The 21078-nt window shown below is 43.7% G+C and overlaps 1 protein-coding gene across 6 annotated transcripts in view; it reads right to left on the reverse strand.

Moving 5' to 3' along the window:
- The window catches only part of CFH (complement factor H), a 132380-nt gene that overhangs the window by 15019 nt on the left and 96283 nt on the right, over positions 1-21078 (reverse strand). For 5 of the 6 annotated variants that reach the window (XM_075936701.1, XM_075936700.1, XM_075936702.1 and 2 more), the window contains 4 exons: positions 20666-20845; positions 12864-13073; positions 11896-12072; positions 5016-5195 (listed from right to left, as the gene is read on the reverse strand). In XM_075936701.1, the coding sequence (XP_075792816.1) occupies positions 5016-5195; positions 11896-12072; positions 12864-13073; positions 20666-20845 (747 nt within the window). The remainder of the gene's footprint in view (positions 1-5015; positions 5196-11895; positions 12073-12863; positions 13074-20665; positions 20846-21078) is intronic. The other variant, XM_075936698.1, reaches the window with a different exon arrangement.

The raw sequence follows: 21078 nt of genomic DNA on the forward strand, positions 1-21078 counted from the left end.
CATATGGGACCCGTTCCAAACCCCTAATCATTTTAGTTGCCCTTTTCTGAACTCTTTCCAAGGCCAAAATATCTTTTTTGAGGTGAGGAGACCACATCTGTACACAGTATTCAAGATGTGGGCGTACAATAGTTTTATACAGAGGCATTAAGATATTCTGTGTCTTATTTTCTATCCCTTTCCTAATAATTCCTAGCATCCTATTTGCCTTTTTGACCGCCGCTCCACACTGTGTGGAAGTTTTTAGAGAACTGTCCATGATAACGCCAAGATCTCTTTCCTGATTTGTCGTAGCCAAATTAGCCCCCATCATACTGTACGTATAGTTGGGGTTATTTTTCCTGATGTGCATTACTTTACACTTATCCACATTAAATTTCCTTTACCATTTTGTTGCCCAATCACTCAGTTTGGTGAGATTTTCTTGGAGTCCCTCACAGTCTGCTTTTGTCTTGACTATCCTAAACAGTTTGGTATCATCTGCAAACTTTACTACCTCACTGCTTACCCCTTTCTCCAGATCATTTATGAATAAGTTGAAAAGGATTGGTCCCAGGACTGACCCTTGGGGGACACCACTAGTTACCCTCTCCAATCTGAAAATTTACCATTTATTCCTACCCTTTGTTTCCTGTCTTTTAACCAGTTCTCAATCCAAGAAAGGACCTTCCCTCTTATCCCATGGCCATGTAATTTACAGAAGAGCCTTTAGTGAGGGACCTTGTCAAAGGCTTTCTGAAAATCCAAGTATACTATATCTACTGGATCCCCCTTATCCGCATGTTTGTTAACCCCTTCAAAGAACTCTAACAGATTAGTAAGACAGGATTTCCCTTTACAGAAACCATGTTGACTTTTGTCCAACAAATAATGTTCTTCTACATGCTTCACAATTTTATTCTTTACTATTGTTTCGACTAATTTGCCCGGTACTGAAGTTAGACTTACCGGTTTGTAATTGCCAGGATCGCCTCTAGAGCCCTTTTTAAATATTGGTGTCACGTTGGCTACCTTCCAGTCATTAGATACGGAAGCCGATTTAAAGGATAGGTTACAAACCACAGACAATAGCTCAGCAATTTCCCATTTGAGCTCTTTTAGAACACTTGGATGAATGCCATCCAGTCCCGGAGATTTGTTAACATTAAGTTTTTCTATTTGTTCCAAAACCTCCTCTAATGACCCTTCAATCCAGGATAGTTCCTCAGATTCATCACCCACAAAGGACGGTGCAGATTCGGGAATCTCCCCAACATCCTCAGCCGTGAAGACTGAAGCAAATAAATGATTTAGTTTCTCCGCAATGGCTTTATCGTCCTTGATTGCTCCTTTTATAGCTCAATCATCTAGGGGACCCACAGGTTTTTTAGCAGGCTTCCTGCTTCTAATGTACTTAAAAACATTTTGTTATTTCTTTTTGAGTTTTTGGCTAGCTGTTACTCAAAATCTTTTTTTGCTTTTCTTATTACATTTTTACACTTGATTTAACAGTGTTTATGTTCCTTTCTATTTATCTCACTAGAACACTTTTTTAGGTCTCTTGCTATGTTTTTTAATTTGGGGTATACATTTAAGTTGGGCCTCTATTATGGTGCCTTTAAAAAGTTTCCATGCAGCTTTCAGGGATTTGGCTCTAGTCACTTTGCCTTTTAATTTCTGTTTAACTAACCTCCTCATTTTTTAAATTAAATGCCAGGGTGCTGGACTGCTGAGGTGTTCTTCCCACCACAGGAATGTTGAATGTTATTATATTATGGTCACTATTCCCAAGCGGTCCTTTAATGGTTATTTCCTGGACCTGATCCTGCACTCCACTCAGGACTAAGTCAAGAATTGCCTCTCCCCTTGTGGGTTCCTGGACCAGCTGCTCCAAGAAGCAGTCATTTAAGCCATTGAGAAATTTTATCTCTGCTTCTCTTCCTGAGGTGACATGTATCCAGTCAATATGGGGGTAATTAAAATCCTCCATTATTATAGAGTTCTCTATTTTGGTAGCCTCCCTAATCTCCCTCAGCATTTCAATGTCAGTATCACTGTCCTGGTCAGGTGGTCAGTAATATTTCCCTACTGCTAATTTCTTATTATTGGAGCATGGAATTACTATCCATAGCGATTCTATGAAACATGTTGATTCACTTAATATTTTTATTTCATTTGATTCTACATTATCTTTCACATTCTGTGCCACTCCGCCACCCACCCGGCCTGTTCTATCCTTCTGATGTACTTCATAGCCCAGTATGATTGTGTCCCACAGATTTTCCTCATTCCACCAGGTTTCAGTGATGCCTATTATGTCAATCTCCTCATTTAACACTTAATTCCAAGGATGGGACATGCGCTGCTACTGAACATAAAGTTCAAAGAAAAAACAAGACAAAAAGAAAATATTTTAAATGAATACCTCTATCTAAACTTCAGCTATTCATACCTATTTACAAAAACATAATTCTAGAAAGATTTTGAATGGGATAGTGTGAGAGAAGTTCACTCTGTCTATGGGTGGCAAGAAGGAATTGAGGAGATAACAGTAGAAAGGAATTGCGGGATCTGCCTATTTATGCACTTAACTATTAGCATGAGTGTGCAGCAAGTTCATGCACCACCTCAAAATGTACCACTATGGGAATATGTTCTCTGGTTTAGAGGAACTAATGCATGCACACCCACATGGAGTGAAGAGGTGCAAGCACTTGAAGATATAGTCTCTCAGGGTATGTCTACACTACAAAGTTAATTTGAACTAACAGACGATAGTTTGAATTAACTTTAATAGGCGCTACACATACAAACCGCTAGTTCAAACTTAATTCGAACTAGCGGAGCGCTTAATTCGAACTAGGTAAACCTCATTCTACGAGGACTAACGCCTAGTTCGAATTAAGTGTTCGAATTAAGGGCTGTGTAGCCACTTAATTCGAACTAGTGGGAGGCTAGCCCTCCCCAGCTTGCCCTGGTGGCCACTCTGGGCACCACCAGGGAAACTTGTCTGCCCCCCTCTCGGCCCTGGAGCCCTTAAAGAGGCACGGTCTGACTACGGTGACTGTGCCAGGTGCAAGCCTGCCAGCACCCAGCCAGCAGACCCTGCACCTGGCATGGCACGAGCCAGCCGCTCGCTGCCACCCAGCCCTCTGCCTCTTCCCAGGACCAGGCTAGCGGCTCCTAGGAGCCTGGCTGGGGCCGCAGGAGGTGGGTGCCCACCAGGTCTAGTGCGGAGATGGGGGACCTTATCCAGGTTTGGGGGGAGGCCTCCAACGTCCATGACCTCGGCACTAGGCACAGGAAAGTAGCCACCTTGGGCAGGATAGCTGCCAGCCTGGCCACCCAGAAGCAGGTTTGCATGAAAATCAAGGTGGTCCAGTGAGACCCTCGACCCTGAGCCCTGAGCTTAGAACATAAAAACATAAGAACGGCCATACTGGGTCAGACCAAAGGTCCATCTAGCCCACTAGCCTGTCTGCCAACAGCGGCCCACACTAGGTACCCTGGAGGGGATGGATCGAAGACAATGACCATGCCATTTGTCTCATGCCATCCATCTCCAGCCTTCCACAAACAGAGGCCAGGGACACCATTTCTACCCCCTGGCTAATACCACTCCATGGACCCAACCTCCATGAATTTATCTAACTTCTCTTTAAACTCTGTTATAGTTCTAGCCTTCACAGCCTCCTGCAGCAAGGAGTTCTACAGACTGACTATTTACTTTGTGAAGAAGAACTTTCTGTTATTAGTATGAAGCCTGGTAACCATTCATTTCATTTGGTGTCCTCTAGTCCTTCTACTATGGGAACTAATGAAGAACTTTTCTTTATGCACCCTCTCCACACCACTCATGCTTTTATAGACCTCTATCATATCCCCCCTCCATCTCCTCTTTTCTAAGCTGAAAAGTCCCAGTCTCTTTAGCCTCTCTTCGTATGGGATCTGTTCCAAACCCCTGATCATTTTAGTTGCCCTCCCCTCTCTCACCTTCTCTCTTCCCCTCTCCCACCTCCTTTTCCCAGTCTCCCCGAGTTTTGTTCAATAAAGAGAGTTTCTATTTTTGAATACATGTGTCCTTTATTTTGTACATCAGGAAGGGGGGCTAGGGAGGGGTAAGTGGAAGGAGGTGAGGAGGAATCGGGTACGAGCCCCCGATGGGGAGGACTGGTGTGGCTCTGTGGTCTCCTTGGTGTAGAAGCTCTCCTGCAGCCCCTTGATTGACCCCCGCCTGGATGGCAGCCTGCGGCAAGTGCAGCCGGGCTGATGGCTGAGTGCTGTGATGTGCCGAGTGTGGGCACTCAGGGCACTCCAAGCCAGGATTGCTTGCTGTCCGTCATCGAGTTAGACAGGCGAGCGGGGAACCTCTGAATACTGTCTGTCTGGGGTGGGGGTCGGGTCCCTTTAAGCACAGCCCTCTGCTAGCCTGAGACAGCAGCTCCACGCTCTAAGTCCTAACTTGGTGCCCTGCCAGCACTGCTTCTGGCCATCTTAACCTCGGTTCAGGGTCCACTCAATGTGGACATGCTAGTTCGAATTAGCAAAATGCTAATTCAAACTAGTTTTTAGGTCTAGATGCACTAGTTCGAATTAGCTTAGTTCGAATTAACTAATTCGAATTAAGTTAGTTCGAATTTGTGCTGTAGTGTAGATATACTCTCATAGATCACAAATTCAGTGAATGAAAAGTGTGATACTGTTGTAGAAAGGGAAAAGGTCACGCTGCAAAGCATGATCAGGAATGTCACATGTAGTCCAAAACAGGAAGATACATGTTCCATCATCACTAATTTCTAAGATAATTAAGTCCCCAAAAAGGTTACTTTGTCAGGTTATGGAATCTCCATCACTGGTGGTTTTAAGAAGAATTTAACTGTCAGGGATTTTCTAGGATACTTAATCCTGCTTAATGTAGGGGGATGGACTACATGATCTCTCAAGTTCATTGCCAGTCCTACATTTCTAGGATTCTGTGTTCACCAGCTCACCAATGTGGACATGTTCTTACTTGTAATTAAAATGCAAACTCCTACCATTGCAAACTGGTGGTTGTGACCATTTTCCATCTGCTTCACAAATCACATAACTTGGCTCCATACTTTTAAAACCTTCCACACATTTATACTGCAACTTTGAACGAGGCAGATAGTGTTTCTCTTTTCTATTTATAATAGTGGCATTGTTAACTGTAGGTGGAGGTCCACATCTTACATCTGAAAAGAGAGAGAGAAAAGTAAATGTACTGGTAGGGCAACACAGTTAGGCTATGTCTAGACTGCAAGCCTCTTTCGAAAGAGGCTCTTTTGAAAGATACTTTCGAAAGAGCCTCTTTCGAAAGCGAGCGTCTAGACTGAACGTTGAACTTTCGAAAAAGCGGCTTGCTTTTTCGAAAGAAAGCATCCAGTGAGTCTGGATGCTCTCTTTTGAAGAAGCCCTATTTACATTGAAGAACGCCTTCTTTCGAAAGAGGAACTTTCGAAAGAAGGCGTTCTTCCTCGTGAAATGAGGTTTACCGCCATCGAAAGAAAAGCCGCGTTCTTTCGATTTAATTTCGAAAGAACGCGGCTTGAGTCTGGACGCAGGGGAAGTTTTTTTGGAAAAAGGCTACTTTTCCCGAAAAACCCCCTGAGTCTGGACACAGCCTCAATGTGGTAGTTCATTGCTTTGAAAAAGTGCACGTATATAAAGGAGAGTTACTTGCTTCTAACTAGAGTTCTTCAAGAAGGTTCAGCTTATTCACACATATGGGATACTGTGGTGCCTAATAGTGCTTAATAGTATTCTTCTTAATGCCTTTCCAAGGAGCACCTATTAGAGTGCTTGTGTAGAGTCCTTCTTTCCCTTCTCTATAAGTCTCTGAACATTCTGATAGTGAGGCTGTCACAGTCTCCCCTCAATTTCTTTCACTACCAATCCAGAGACACAAGGGAAAAAAGGATTCAGAAAGCCGGTGAGTGGGAAGTCTGAATATGAATAGCCATTTCAAAGAACTCAGTTTTTCTAATAAGTAACTTAGATTTCTTCTTCCAGTAGCTCTGCATATTGCCACTTATGAGCAGTTTGAAACACAGCGCTGAAAATAAACAGAAAGGGGGGCTTGGGGTCATATTTGAATAGCAATTGAAACACCAAATTGAGCATCATCTCTAGAATTGAGGACATAGTTTAGTTAAATTTTGCACAGAAATCCAGTTGAAACTACAATTTTCAGTAACAGGGACTTGGTTTAGGGAACCAAAGATACTTTGACAGCTCTGGTGGAATGAAATCATAATACCTAACCTCGGGGAATTTGTTAACATGTAGAAATTCAGTAATACATTGTTTAATCATAAGAACGGTTGTACCAGGTTGGACCAAAGATCAGTCAAACCCAGTATCCCATCTGCCAATAGTGGCCAATGCCAGATGCCCCAGAGGGAGTGAATAGAACAGATAACCATCAAGTGATCCCTCCTCTGACAGAGGCAAGGGACATCATCCTCGCTAACGAGTATTGATGGACTTATTCTCCAGGAATTTATCTTGCTCTTTTTTGAATCTTGTTAAAGTACTACTCTTCACAACATCCTGTTCCAACATCTATCTGGAGAGCCACAGTCTGACCCATGAGACTTTTAGCATAAAATGCAAATAACTTAGATCATTTTCAAAATCTTCTGTTCTACTTAATTCTGTGCAAGAACTCTTCTTGAATACACATCGTATATAAAACAATGTCCCCTTATTAGTATGTAGCCTTGGAAAAACCTCAGGAAATTAATTGTCTGACCGATGTGAAATCTAGAAAGTCATTTTGGCAAAAGTGTGGGACCAAGTCTAAGATCTCCTTAATTTCTATGAAAAGTCTTAAAAGATGGAGTTTCCATCTAGATATTTAATTCATTCCTGGCTGAACACATGGCAAAAAGGAATTTAAAAATATCAAAAATACACAATACTCAGCTCTGGGTTCAAAAATGGTTTAGTCAATATAGATAAAACCATCTTAAGAGCCCAAGGAGGACATGATTACTGAAAGGAACATACACAATACTCTTTTCTCAAACTTGTTATGCAACAGCTATCTAGCATTGACCAAAACATGGTATGATGAAATAGAGGCTAAATGAATGTTCAAAGACCCATAAGATAACCCTGCAGTTTTTAAGTATATTAAATCAGCTACCACATGATATGGGAAGCTAAGACTGGAGTAGGGATGTTAAATTTAGGTTAATTGACTAATCAAATAGTTGATGCAATTTGTATTGAGTATTCTGTTGGTTGAAAAAGGGCGACTTCACTCAGGGGCGGATATAGGGCAGGGCGAATGGGGCGGCTGTCCCGGGCCCCGCGCTTCAAAAAGCCCCGCGCATGCACCGTGGCAAAGGGGGGGCCCCATGGAATTATGCTGCCCGGGGCCCCGCAAAAGAAAATAGAGGTAAATATAGAGGTAAATAATCGCTTTCAGGCTCTCTCCACAGGCTCTGCAGTGCTGCAGGCTTTGGAAGGGACCTCACAAGGAATAAACCAGAAGGGAAAACCATCTACTGGAAGGCATAGGATGTGTAGTCCTAGGGATGGGGGTTCCATGGCCACCACCCCCAAAAGAAAACAATGGGTGGTGGTGGTTGGGGACTCCCTTCTAAGAGGGACTGACCCATCCCTCTGCCGTCCGGACCTGGAATCTCAAGAGGTGTGCTACTTACTGGGAGCTCGCATTCAAGATATGACTGAGAGGTTTACCAAACTGATCAAACTTTTGGATCGCTACCCCTTCATGCTTCTACATGTGGGAACTAATGATACGGCCAAGAATGATCTTGAGCGGGTTACCGCAGATTATGTATCTCTGGGAAGAAGGATCCAAGAATTCGGAGCGCAAGTGGTGTTCTCATCCATCCTCCCTGTTGAAGGGAAAGGACTGGGCAGGGATCGTCAAATAGAGGAAGTAATTGCGTGGTTGTGCAGGTGGTGTTGCAGACAGGGGTTTTGTTTCTTCGACCATGGGACTCTGTTCCAGGCACAAGGATTGATAGGAAGAGATGGATCCACCTAACCAAGATAGGAAGGAGCATCTTCACGGGCAGGCTTGCAAACCTAGTGAGGAGGGCTTTAAACTAGGTTTGTTCGGGAACAGTGACCAAAACCCTGAGGGGAGTGGGAAAGTAGGATACCGGGAAGAAATGCAAAGAGGAAACAGCAATAAAGGAGGACCCCTGATTTGAATGGAGAAGATAGGGCGATCAACTGATTATCTGAGGTGTTTGTACACTAAAGCGAGAAGCCTGGGCAACAAACAGGAAGAACTGGAGGCCCTGGCCCAGTCCAAGAAATATGATTTAATTGGGATAACAGAGACTTGGTTGGATGACTCGCATGATTGGAGCACTGTCATGGAAGTGTATAGACTGTTCAGGAAGAACAGGCAGAGGAGGAAAGGGAGAGGAGTTGGACTATATGTAAGAGAGCACTATGATTGCTCTGAACTCCAGTATAAAGAGGGAGAAAAACCTGTTGAGAGTCTATGGGTTAAGTTTAAAGGAGTAAACAACAGCAGTGATGTTGTGGTTGGTGTCTGCTACAGGCCACGAATCAGGTGGATGAGGTAGATGAGGCTTTCTTCAGACAACTGAGAGAAGTTTCCAGATCACAGGCCCTGGTTCTCGTAGGGGACTTTAAGTACCCTGACATCTGTTGAGAACCCAATACGGCAGTAGACAGGCAATCCAGGAAGTTTTTGGAGAACGTTGGGGATAACTTCTTGATTAAAGTGCTGAAGGATCCGACCAGGGGCCGTGCGCAGCTTGACCTTCTGCTTACAAACAGGGAGGAACTAATAGGGGAAGTAGAGGTGGGTGACAACCTGGGAAGCAGTGATCATGAGATGGTAGATTTCAGGATCCTGACCAAAGGAAGAAAAGAGAGAAGTAAAATACAAACCTTGGACTTCAAAAAAGCAGATTTTGACTCTGTCAGAGATCTGATTGGCAGAATTCCCTGGGATGCTAACATGAAGGGGAAAGGAATCCAGGTCAGCTGGCACTATTTTAAAGAAGCATTATTGAAGGCATAGAAAGAAACCATCCCGATGCATAGCAAGAGAGGCAAACATGGTAGAAGGCCGGATTGGCTTACAGGGGAAATCCTTGGTGAACTTAAGCACAAAAAGTGGAAACTTTGACAAATGACCAGGGGTTTAAATGTATAGCTCAAGAATGCTGGGGGGTTATCAGGAAGGCGAAAGCGCAAATGAAATTGCGACTGGCTAAGGATGTGAAGGATAACAAGAAAGGTTTCTACAGGCATGTTAATAAGAAGAAGGTGATCAGAGAGGGTGTACGGCCCCTACTGGATGAAGGTAACCTAGTGACAGATGATATGGGGAAAGCTGAACTACTCATTGCTTTCTTTGCCTCTGTATTCACGGACAAGGTGGTCTCCCAGACTAATGCGCTAAGTGATGCAAGATGGGATGAAGATAGACAGACCTTAATGGGTAAAGAACAAGTTAGAAAAGCTAAATGTACACAAATCCATAGGTCTGGACTTAATGCATCCGAGGGTACTGAGGGAGTTGGCAAATGTCATTGAGGAGCCTTTGGCCATAATCTTTGAAAAGTCATGGAGGTCGGGAGAAATCCCGGATGATTGGAAAAAGGCAAATGTAGGACCCATCTTTAAAAAAGGGAAGAATGACGATCCAGTAACCACTCTTACCACTCTTACCTGGAAAAATCATGGAACGGATCCTTAAGGAATCCATTTTGAGGCACTTGGAAGAGAGGAAAGTGATTAGGAATAGTCAGCATGGATTCACAAAGGGAAAGTCGTGCTTGACCAATCTGATTAGCTTTTATGATGAGGTAACTGGCTCTATGGATGTGGGAAAGTCAGGGGATGTGATATACCTTGACTTTAGCAAGGCTTTTGATATGGTCTCCCATAATATTCTTGCCAGCAAGTTAAGGGAATATGGATTAGATACATGGACTGTAAGATGGATAGAAAGCTGGCTAGAAGGCCGGGCCCAGCTGGCTAAAAGGTCCGGTTCTAGGACTGGTTTTGTTCAATATCTTTATTAGTGACCTAGATGAGGGGATGGATTGCACCCTCAGCAAGTTTGCAGATGACACTAAGCTAGGGGGAGAGGTAGATACGCTTGAGGGCAGAGATAGGGTCCAGAGTGACTTAGACAAATTGGAGGATTGGGCCACAAGAAATCTGATGAGGTTCAACAAGGACAAGTCCAGAGTCCTGCACTTGGGACAGAAGAATCCCAAGCATTGTTACAGGCTGGGGACCAACCAGCTAAGTAGTAGTTCTGCAGAAAAGGACCTGGGGGTTACAGTGGATGAGAAGCTGGATATGAGTCAACAGTGTGCCCTTGTAGCCAAGAAGACTAATGGCATATTAAGTTGCATTAAGAGTAGCGTTGCCAGCAGATCCAGAGATGTCATTATTCCCCTTTATTTGGCTCTGGTGAGGCCACATCTGGTGTATTGTGTCTAATTCTGGGGCTCCCACTACAAAAAGGATGTGGACGCATTGGAGAAGGTCCAGCGGAGGGCAACCAAAATGATTAGTGGACTGGAGCATATGACTTATGAAGAGAGGCTGAGGGACTTGGGTCTGTTTAGTCTGCAGAAGCGAAGAGTGAGGGGGATTTTATAGCAGCTTTCAACTTCCTGAAGGGAGGTTCCAAAGAGGATGGAGAAAGGCTGTTCTCAGTAGTGATAGATGGCAGAACAAGGAGCAATGGTCTCAAGTTGTGGTGGGAGAGGTCCAGGTTGGATATTAGGAAAAACTATTTCACTAGGAGGGTGGTGAAGCACTGGAATTGGTTACCTAGGGAAATAGTGGAGTCTCCATCTCTAGAAGTGTTTAAGTCTCGGCTCAACAAAGCTCTGGCCTGGTTGATTTAGTTTGGAGTGGTCCTGCCTAGAGCAGGGGGCTGGACTTGATGACCTTCTGAGGTCTCTTCCAGGTCTATGATTCTATGATATTGAACAGACCCAGTCCCAAATTTGATCCCTGAAGAACCTCATTTTTTATGGCCTTTCAGTATGATTATAAGTCACTCATAAGTACTTTCTGTGAACAGTTAAGTACCCAGTTATGCGTACACCTTATACTAACCCCATCTACACTGTATTTCACTAGTTTATTGTTAAGAAGGTCATGCAATACTGTATCAAATGCTTTATTAAAATCTAGGTATACCATGTCCGCCACTTCCTCCTTATCCACAATGCCTGTTATCGTATCAAAGAAAGCTATCAAGCTGGTGTGATATGATTTGTTTTTTACAAATCCAGACTGACTGTTACTTATCACTTTATTATCTTCCAGATGCTTGTGGATGAATTCTTTAACTACTTGCTCCATTATCTTTGCTGTCACGGAAGTTAATCTGATTTGTCTATAGTAGCCTGGGTTGTCTTATTTTCCTTTTTATACATGGAAACTATATTAGTCCTTTTCCAGTTTTCTGGTATCTCTCCTGTTTTCCATGAATTTTCAAAGATGATGCCTAATGACTTAGATCAGTTTCTTTAGTATTCTAGGATGTATTTCATAAGGTCCTGGTGACCTGAAGATATTTAACAGTTCTGAGTAATTTTAACTTGTTCTTGTCCTATTTTAACTTCTGAATCCAATTGATATTACTGGCATTCACTATGTTAGTCAACTAGTTACAACCAACCTTCTTGGTAAAAACCAACACCAAGAATAGTTAAGCACCTCTGCTATTTCCACAATTTATGTTATTGTTTTTCTCTCTTCATTGAGCAATGGGCCAACTCTGTCCTTGGTCTTCGTCTTGCTTCTAATACACTTGTTTCCCTTTATGTCTTTAGCTAGACAACCTAATAATGTAAGAAAGGAGTAATTTGGTTCTTGACAGTTTGAGCAAGTCATTCACTGTACCTTTGCATACAGGTTGGTTGGACCAACTGCCTGCTTTACACATAACATCTGGTGATCCAGTGATGATAAATCCAGGTTTGCATCTATAATGTACTGTTTCACCAGGCTTGTAATTATCCTTCATTCCACCTTCAATTTCACCATTGAGAACATCTGGAGCGTTTCTGCATGTCATTTCTGAAAAGATGTACATAAAATTAAAATTAGTGAAACCCTCCGACAAGCCACTTTTTTTAGATAAGCCTTTTGTAACTAGTTATATAGGACACCCACTTTTAAATACAGGTTGCAATCAGAAGCTAAAAATACACACTAACATTTAGACAGACAATTAAATTTGCTATGTGTGCACTGTTAAAAATCAGACAGAAAGCTGACTGCTGATATAATTTACTTTCTGCTTTTAACTCAGACCAATAATTTCAATTGCTTCTCTTCGGGACATCACATGCAATTGTGTGTCCACTTCCTTCAACAGAACTTTGAGGAAAATATATTTATTTCTGTAGGTAACGACCCCCATTACCATAGTATCGATGTGCCTCACAGTCACTAATGGATTTATTTTCACAACCCCACTGCCCAGAAAGGAACACCGTTATCCTCCTTTGACTGTTTGGAAGCTGAGGCACAGAGTTAAAAAGATTTGGCCACAGCAATGAAAGTTTGTGTTAGAGCCAGGAACTTGATTTAGACTGCCTGAGAACTAATAGGGAGTTTTATAAAAAATGAAAATTACTCAAAAAACAAAGAATAAAAAAAATCAACTAATCAGCCCCCCGCATCAAACAAGCAAAACCCCTGCAGTCTCACACAATTAGAAATTTTTTAAAGATACTCAGTTAGAAAACTGAGATTGCGCAGAATCTTTCTATACAGAATCGTTCTATAATTCAGCCTCCAGTTGTAACCTATTTCCATTGGCACTAAATAAGTGACTTTGAGAATATTTTACACAGTGTAATTACCAAAACATGCAGGAGCTGTGGTCCATTTTCCAGTCTCACAGATTATGTTTGGTGGTCCTTGTAATTCGAAGCCAGTGTTACAAGTGTATGTTAACACAGTGCCATTTCGATAACTCCCTGGTCCTGATGGCTCCTGAGTTAAGTTTTGATTTTCTGAGCTAAGAATCTCACCATTTTCTATAGATGGTGGCTGCAAACATGTTTTTTCTTCTGTTTGGAAAAAAAATAAAATGAATACACCATGTGCACATATAGCAGCGGTTCTCAGACTGGGGCTGTGAGGATGCTCCAGAGGGCCCATGAGTCATGTGTGGCTTCAGAGGGTCTGTGAGTCATGTCTTGGGCCACTGGCCCAGCTCATCAGCTCCTTTTCCTCCTTCCCAGTGCCTTCAGCACAGCTCTTCAGCAGCATGCAGAAGGCACTGCAGGGGGAGGCAGGGCAGGAGGAGAGGGTATGGGGAAGGAGGAAAAGGAGGAAGTGTAATGAGGATGACAAGTGGGGGACTTAAGGAAAGGGGTGGAGTGAAATGTCATAGGGAAGATCAGCGTTTCTCAAATTGGAGGTCCTGACCCAAGAGGAAATTGCAGGGGGCGGGTCGCAATGTTATTTTAGGAATGTCTTAGCATTGCTACCCATACGTCTGCATGGCCTTCAGACCTGGCCAACTGGAAAGCCATGTTTGTAATATGGACCAGGTTCCTTTCTCGGAAGGCAGCCTCTAGCAGCAATATAGATGTAAGGGTAGCAGGACCATACCCATGTCGCCCTTATTTCTGTACTGCTGCTTTCAGAGCAGGGTGGCCAGATAGCAGCACCTGCTGACTAAGGGCCTACCTTTTCAGATAGCAACACAGAAATAAGGGTGTCAACACCACACCATGACATCTTTAGTTCTGCATTACTGCTCTTGTAGCTCTACCTTGAGAACTTGATTCCTGGCCAGCAACTGCTGCTCTCCAGCTCCACAGATCTAATGGCAGTGGTGCTGCTAGCGGCTGCACAGAAGAAAAGGTAGCAACCCCCATATGATAACCTTGTGATCCCTGCACAACTTCTTTATGGGACAAGACTTTCACAATTATACCACCATGAAATTTTACCATTTTAAAAACCCAGTGACTTTGATCAAAAAGGACTGTGAAGTTGGTAGGGCGCTATCTATAATGAATAGTTAATGCATTACAAGTAGAGCTTTATATGTGGTGTCATGTCACGTTACAGGAATTCAGAACTGAAGTCTCTAGTGTGCTGTCTATACTATATTTTTCCACAAAAGTGTAACTGCCTTAGTTCATGGTAGGATTTCATTACACTAGAAATCTACTACACCCTGCTGAATCAGGTCGGTATGATCTAATGGGAACAAAAAGACATTTTATTCCTAACATTACTCTAGATGAATGAATGATTTCAGTCATGTCATTCTGTGTGCACTTGTGTGTTACTAGAGAATGATGTTTAGCTGGCCATGTATTGTTGAAAACATTGCATTGAACTTAGGGTATGTCTACATTACAAAGTTAATTCGAACTAACAGACGTTAGTTCGAATTAACTTTGATAGGCACTACACATGCAAACCACTAGTTCGAACTTAATTCGAACTAGCAGTGCGCTTAATTTGAACTAGGTAAACCTCATTCCATGAGGACTAAGCCTCGTTCGAATTAACTAGTTCAAATTAAAGGCTGTGTAGCCACTTAATTCGAACTAGTGGGAGGCTAGCCCTCCCCAGCTTTCCCTGGTGGTCACTCTGGGCACCACCAGGGAAACTCTTCTGCCCCCCTCTCGGCCCCGGAGCCCTTAAAGAGGCACAGGGTGGCTACGGTGCCAGTGCCAGGTGCAAGCCTGCCAGCACCCAGCCAGCAGATCATGCACCTGGCACGGCTCGAGCCAGCCACCCGCTGCCACCCAGCCCACCGCCTCTTCCCAGGACCAGGCTGGCGGCTCCCGGGAGCCTGGCCAGGACTGCAAGAGGCGGGCACCCACCTAGTCTAGTGCAGAGATCGTGGACCTCATCCACAACCTCTGCACTAGGCACAGGAAAGTGGCTGTCTAGGGCAGGATAGCTGCCAGCCTGGACACCCAAGAGCAGGTTGGCATGAAAATCAAGGTGGTCCAGTGAGACCCCCGACCCTGAGTCCAGAGCTTAGAATGGCCGTACTGAGTCAGACCAAAGGTCCATCTAGCCCAGTAGCCTGTCTGCCGACAGTGGCCAACACTAGGTACCCTGGAGGGGATGGACCGAAGACAATGACCAAGCCATTTGTCTAGTGCCATCCATCTCCAGCCTTCCACAAACAGAGGCCAGGAACACCATTTCTACCCTCTGGCTAATACCACTCCATGGACCCAACCTCCATGACTTGATCTAACTTCTCTTTAAACTCTGTTCTAGTTCTAGCCTTCACAGCCTCCTGCAGCAAGGAGTTCCACAGGTTGACTATTTACTTTGTGAAGAACAACTTTCTGTAGTTAGTTTGAAGCCTGCTACCCATTCATTTCATTTGGTGTCCTCTAGTCCTTCTATTATGGGAACTAATGAAGAACTTTTCTTTATACACCCTCTCCACACCACTCATGCTCTTATAGACCTCTATCATATCCCCCCTCCAACTCCTCTTTTCTAAGCTGAGAAGTCCCAGTCTCTTTAGCCTCTCTTCATATGGGACCTGTTCCAAACCCCTGATAGTGTAGTTGCCCTCCCCTGTCCCACCCTCTCTCTTCCTCTCTCCCACCTCCTTTTCCCTGTCTCCCTGAGTTTTGTTCAATAAAGATAGTTTCTATTTTTGAACACGTGTCCTTTATTTTGTACATCAGGAAGGTGGGGCTAGGGAGGCGTAAGTGGAAGGAGGTGAGGGAGGAATGGGGTACGAGACCCCGATGGGGAGGACAGGGCTGGCTGTGCGGGCTCCTCAGGGTGGAAGCTCTCCTGAAGCCCCCCGATTGACCCCACCTTCAGATGACAGCCTGCGGCAAGTGCAGCTGGGCTGATGGCCGAGTGCTGTGATGTGCCGAGTGTGGGCACTCTGGGCACTCCAAGCCAGGACTGCTTTGCAAGTGTGGAAGCCCTGAGAACTGTCTGTCCAGGGTGGGGGTTGGGTCCCTTTAAGCACAGCCCTTGGCTAGCCTGAGACAGCATCTCCACGCTCTAAGTCCTCCTCTGATGCCCTGCCGGCACTGCTTCCAGCCATCCTTAACCTCAGTTCAGGGTCCACTCAGTGTGGACATGCTAGTTCGAATTAGCAAAACGCTAATTCGAACTAGTTTTTAAGTCTAGATGCACTAATTCGAATTAGCTTAGTTCGAATTAACTAATTAACTCAGGGTATGTCTACACTACCCCGCTAGTTCGAACTAGCGGGGTAATGTATGCATACCGAACTTGCTAATGAAGCCCGGGATTTGAATTTCCCGGGCTTCATTAGCATAAAGCCGGCCCCGCCATTTTTAAAAGCTACGTAGTTAAAATAACTACGTAGTTATTCCGAACTATCTGTACGCCTCGTGGCGTAGTTCGAACTATCTAGCCCGTGCCGCATGTAGCTGCGCGGCACGGGGTTCATACTAGCCGGCTTTTAGCCGGCTTCATTAGCAAGTTCGGTATGCATACATTAGCCCGCTAGTTCGAACTAGCGGGGTAGTGTAGACATACCCTAAGTTAGTTCGAATTAGTGCTGTAGTGTAGACATACCCTGAGATAGTTATATTGGATTTAAACAAGAGAGACACACTTAAATCCATTCAACATTTTGTTTGGTTAGGAATCAGGATTAGGAAGGAGGAAATTCAGTTTTCTCCCACAAAGTTATGCTGGGATCCTATCTATTCCTGGAGTACAAGGGATGGCCTAGCACAAATGGGAAAAGGTAGCAACATATATATATATATAGGAATCATATGTATATGCTTTTCACAGAACATAATTTTCTTGCCTACATATTGAGAGTCCAATTTGTGATTTAGTATCAAATGGGTAGCCATGTTAGTCTGAATCTGCAAAAGCAATGGGGAGTCCTCTGGCACCTAGTAGACTAACAGATTTATTGGAGCATAAGCTTCCATAGGCAAAGACCCACTTCATCAGATGTACATCGGACGAAGTGGGTCTTTGCACACGAAAGCTTATGATCCAATAAATCTGTTAAGGTATGTATATACTACAAAATTAATTGAAATAACAGCTGTTATTTCGAATTAACTTTAATAGCGTCTATACATGCAAACTGCTATTCTGAAATTAATTCGAAATCGCTGAGCGCTTAATTAAAATTAACCTCATTCTACGAGGAGTAACTCCAGATTCGAAATAGCTATTTCCAATTAAGTGCTGTGTAGACACTTATTTCAAAATAGGGGGCCTCCAGCCCTTCCCAGGGAGCCCTGGTAGCCCCTCTGGGCACAACCAGGAAAACTTATTCTCCTCTCCCCCAGCCCCGGAGCCATTAAAGGATTAGACTCTGGCCACAGTGCCTGTGCCAGCTCCAAGTCTGCCAGCCTGGAGCCAGTAGTGGCCATCAGGGCCCCTGACCCAGTGGCCCCAAAATATGAGCCATCAAGCAACTGGTAGCCAGCCCTCCGCCACTCCTCAGGAGCAGTCTGCCAGTTCCCAGGAGCCTGACAGGGTCTGGGGAAGGCAGGCACCTTCCTGGTCCAGGGTAGAGATCATGGACCTTATTCAGGTTTGGGGGGGATGCCCCCAATGTCCATGATCTCTGCTCTAGATGGAGGAATGCGGCCATCTATGGCAGGATAGCTGCCAGCCTGGCCACCAGAGGCCACATGCGAACCCAGGAGCAGGTCTGCATGAAAAGCAAGTTGGTCTGGCAAAACCCCCAACCTTGGGCCCTTAACTTCCCCTCCCCCTCCTTCCCATAGCTTCTCCCTTCCAGCTTCCTCCCAGGTTTCCTCCTCCCCTCTCCCACCCTCTCTATTCCTCTCTCCCACCTCCTTTTCCCAGTCTCCCCAGAGGTTCGCCCTCCCACCCCCCAGTTTTGTTCAATAAACCCAGTTTCTATTTTTGGTCCAATAATGGTATCAGCAGATATCCACATATTCATTCTGCTGATACCATTATTGGACCTAATCAAGTGAGTTATAAGATCAAGAACACATATTCCTGCGCATCCAGAAATATAATCTATGCTATCATGTGCCGAAAGTGTCCGTCTGCTATGTACATTGGACAAACATCTCAGACACTTCGCCAAAGGATTAATGCCCACAAAACAGATATCAGACAAGATCACAAAGAGAAAACAGTTTCTTGCCACTTTAACCAGAAAGGACACTCTCTAAATGACTTAGCCACCTGCATTCTGCTACAAAGACCTTTTACATCTGCACTTGAAAGGGAATCCTCTGAACTGTCATTCATGTTAAAATTCGACACTTGCCAACAAGGACTTAACAAGACTTTGAACTTTCTCACCCATTACCAAGACAGTTTCCCCAATTATCACCTGTAATACCATTAACTCACAAACATCCAACTCTCCCTACCTTTAATATCAGCAATTCACAGACACTTACCTTCCTTCCTCCCCCTTCCCACCCCCCCGCATCTCCCTTCTGTTCTGCAATGTGATTTGTCCTTTTCATATTTGTTCATTTTTTTTAATTGTATCCTTTGGTATATATGGTTGTGACTACTTTCTTCCACTATTTGATCTGAGGAAGTGGGTCTGGCCCACGAAAGCTCATCATCTAATAAACCATCTTGTTAGTCTTTAAAGTGCTACATTGTCCTGCATTTTGCTTCAACTACGCCAGACTAACACGGCTACATTTCTATCACCTTTCGAAAGAAGGCATTCTTGAAAGCAAACAGGCTTTTTAGAAAGAGAGCATCCAGACTCACTGAGTGCTTTTTTTCGAAAAAGCGGCTTGCTTTTTCGAAAGTTCCGCATGCAGTCTAGACGCTCTCTTTCGAAAGAGGCTCTTTCGAAAGTATCTTTCAAAAGAGCCTCTTTCGAAAGAGGCTTGCAGTCTAGACATAGCCTAGGTCTTAACCTGATGCCCTGCCATCACTAGTTCCAGCCAGCCTTAACTTTGGTTCAGGGTCTGCTCAGTGTGGATGAGTTATTTCAAAATAGCAAACTGCTATTTTGAAATAGATTTTGTGTATAGATGCGTTATTTTTAATTAGCTTAATTCAAATTAACTATTTTGAATTAAATTAACTCAAATTAATGCTATAGTGTAGACATATCTTTAGTCTATAAGGTGCCACAGGACTCCTCGTCGCATTTGTGATTTAGAAAATCTTCTTCCATAGAATTATTAGTGGTGGAGAAAAATGATTAGGCACTGATTTCATGTTGGACTTTTTGACATTTCTATATTTATTTTTCAGACCTTAGCTCATTTTAAATCCATTATTAACATACTGAATAAAATAAGTCATGTATTTTATCTTAATAGTCCAGTTTTACTGGTCTGACAATTTTGTTGATATTACTTTTAAACACTTTATTTCTTATGTAATTTTGCTTTTCTTCACTAAACAATAGGTGATAACTAGCGCCATACCAAATTCATGGCTCGTTTTGGTCAATTTGATGGTTATATGACTTTAAAAAAATAAATTTCATGATGGTGTTTTATTTGCAGAGGCCCTGAAGTGAAAAGGAGTTTGGAGAGTTTGCAAGGTTATTGTAAGAGGGGTTGTGATGCTTCTATCCTCAGTTCTGAGCAGTGTCTGGTATCAGCGGTGCCTTCAGAGATGGGAGGCTGGAGAGTGATGGCTCCTGGCTGGGAACTCAGCTCTGCAGACAGAGCCATCACTGACAGCAGTGCAGAAGTAAAGATGGAATCTTATGGTGGTGCTGCTGCTTGAAGAGTTGGGCTCCTGGTCAGCAGCTGCCACCTGCCTGTTAGCCATCTCTGAAGAAAGCAGCAATGCATAAGTAGGGTTGGCATAGTATGATATTGTGACCGAGTTTTGTGCTGCTGCTGGTGAGTGCTGCCTTCAAATCTGGGCCCAGCTCTGAAGGCAATGCAGAAGTAAGGGTGGCGATAGCATGATCCTCTTAAAATACTTTGCAATCCTCCAGCTAATTATTTATGGGAAATGAAGATCTACCCTTGAAACCTGTATTGTATATGATGAAGATACATAGAAGGCCATATTTTATGGTGGAGAGGAGAGCAGATTTCGTGATCTGTGATGCATTTGTCATGGCTGTGAATCTGTTAGGGTATGTCTACACTACCACCCTAGTTTGAACTAGGGTGGTTAATATAGGCATCCGAAGTTGCAAATGAAGCCCAGGATTTAAATATCCCGGGCTTCATTTGCATATTGCCGGGCGCCGCCATTTTTAAATGCCCGTTAGTGCGGACTCCGTGCCCGCGGCTACACGCGGCACGGAATAGATAGTTTGGATTAGGCTCTCTATTCCGAACTACCGTTACTCCTCGTGGAATGAGGTGTACCAGTAGTTCGGAATAGAGAGCCTAATGCGAACTACCTACTCCATGCCGCGTGTAGCCGCGGGCACGGAGTCCGCACTAACGGGCATTTAAAAATGCCAGCGCTCGGCAAGATGCAAATGAAGCCCGGGATATTTAAATCCCGGGCTTCATTTGCAACTTCAGATGCCTACATTAACCACCCTAGTTCGAACTAGGGTGGTAGTGTAGAAATACCCTTAGGGACTTCTTCACAAAATATTTTCTCATCAGCTTCCACAGTGGGTAAGGGTCTAACCGTGATATCACAGTTCTGCAGTTGCTGATTTTTGTGTGTATTTCCTCTTACTGATCTAATTAAAGAAATATAAATAAAAACCCCTACTGACCAGTACAGCGTGGTGGTGACTGCCACTTCCCATTTTCACACATTACTTCTTTCACTCCTTGAAGTTCAAAATATTTTTGGCAAGTAAAGGCTATTTTTTCACCATTCTCATAGTTTCGTATCTCTGTTGTCTTGACGGCACCTGGGATCTGAGGTGGAGGTGGGCATTTCCTTGTAATCTCTTCAACAAAAGATATGTCAGTTAGATCTCATGATTCAAATGATGTTAAATGTAAAAGTTCATTGAAAAACAGACCAGCTAATAATCTATGGAATGCTCATGTTTTTATTAGTTATTCCCAGAATTTAGTTAGCATCATAACTGTACTGCACTGAATCATAAAGAATCGTGTTATATCCAACTGTGGGGAAAATCAGATATTTCATAATGGTTTCTCATTTTGAGCAGTTCTT

This window comes from Pelodiscus sinensis, chromosome 9 (genome assembly GCF_049634645.1).
Source record: "Pelodiscus sinensis isolate JC-2024 chromosome 9, ASM4963464v1, whole genome shotgun sequence".
NCBI classification, from domain to species: Eukaryota; Metazoa; Chordata; order Testudines; family Trionychidae; genus Pelodiscus; species Pelodiscus sinensis.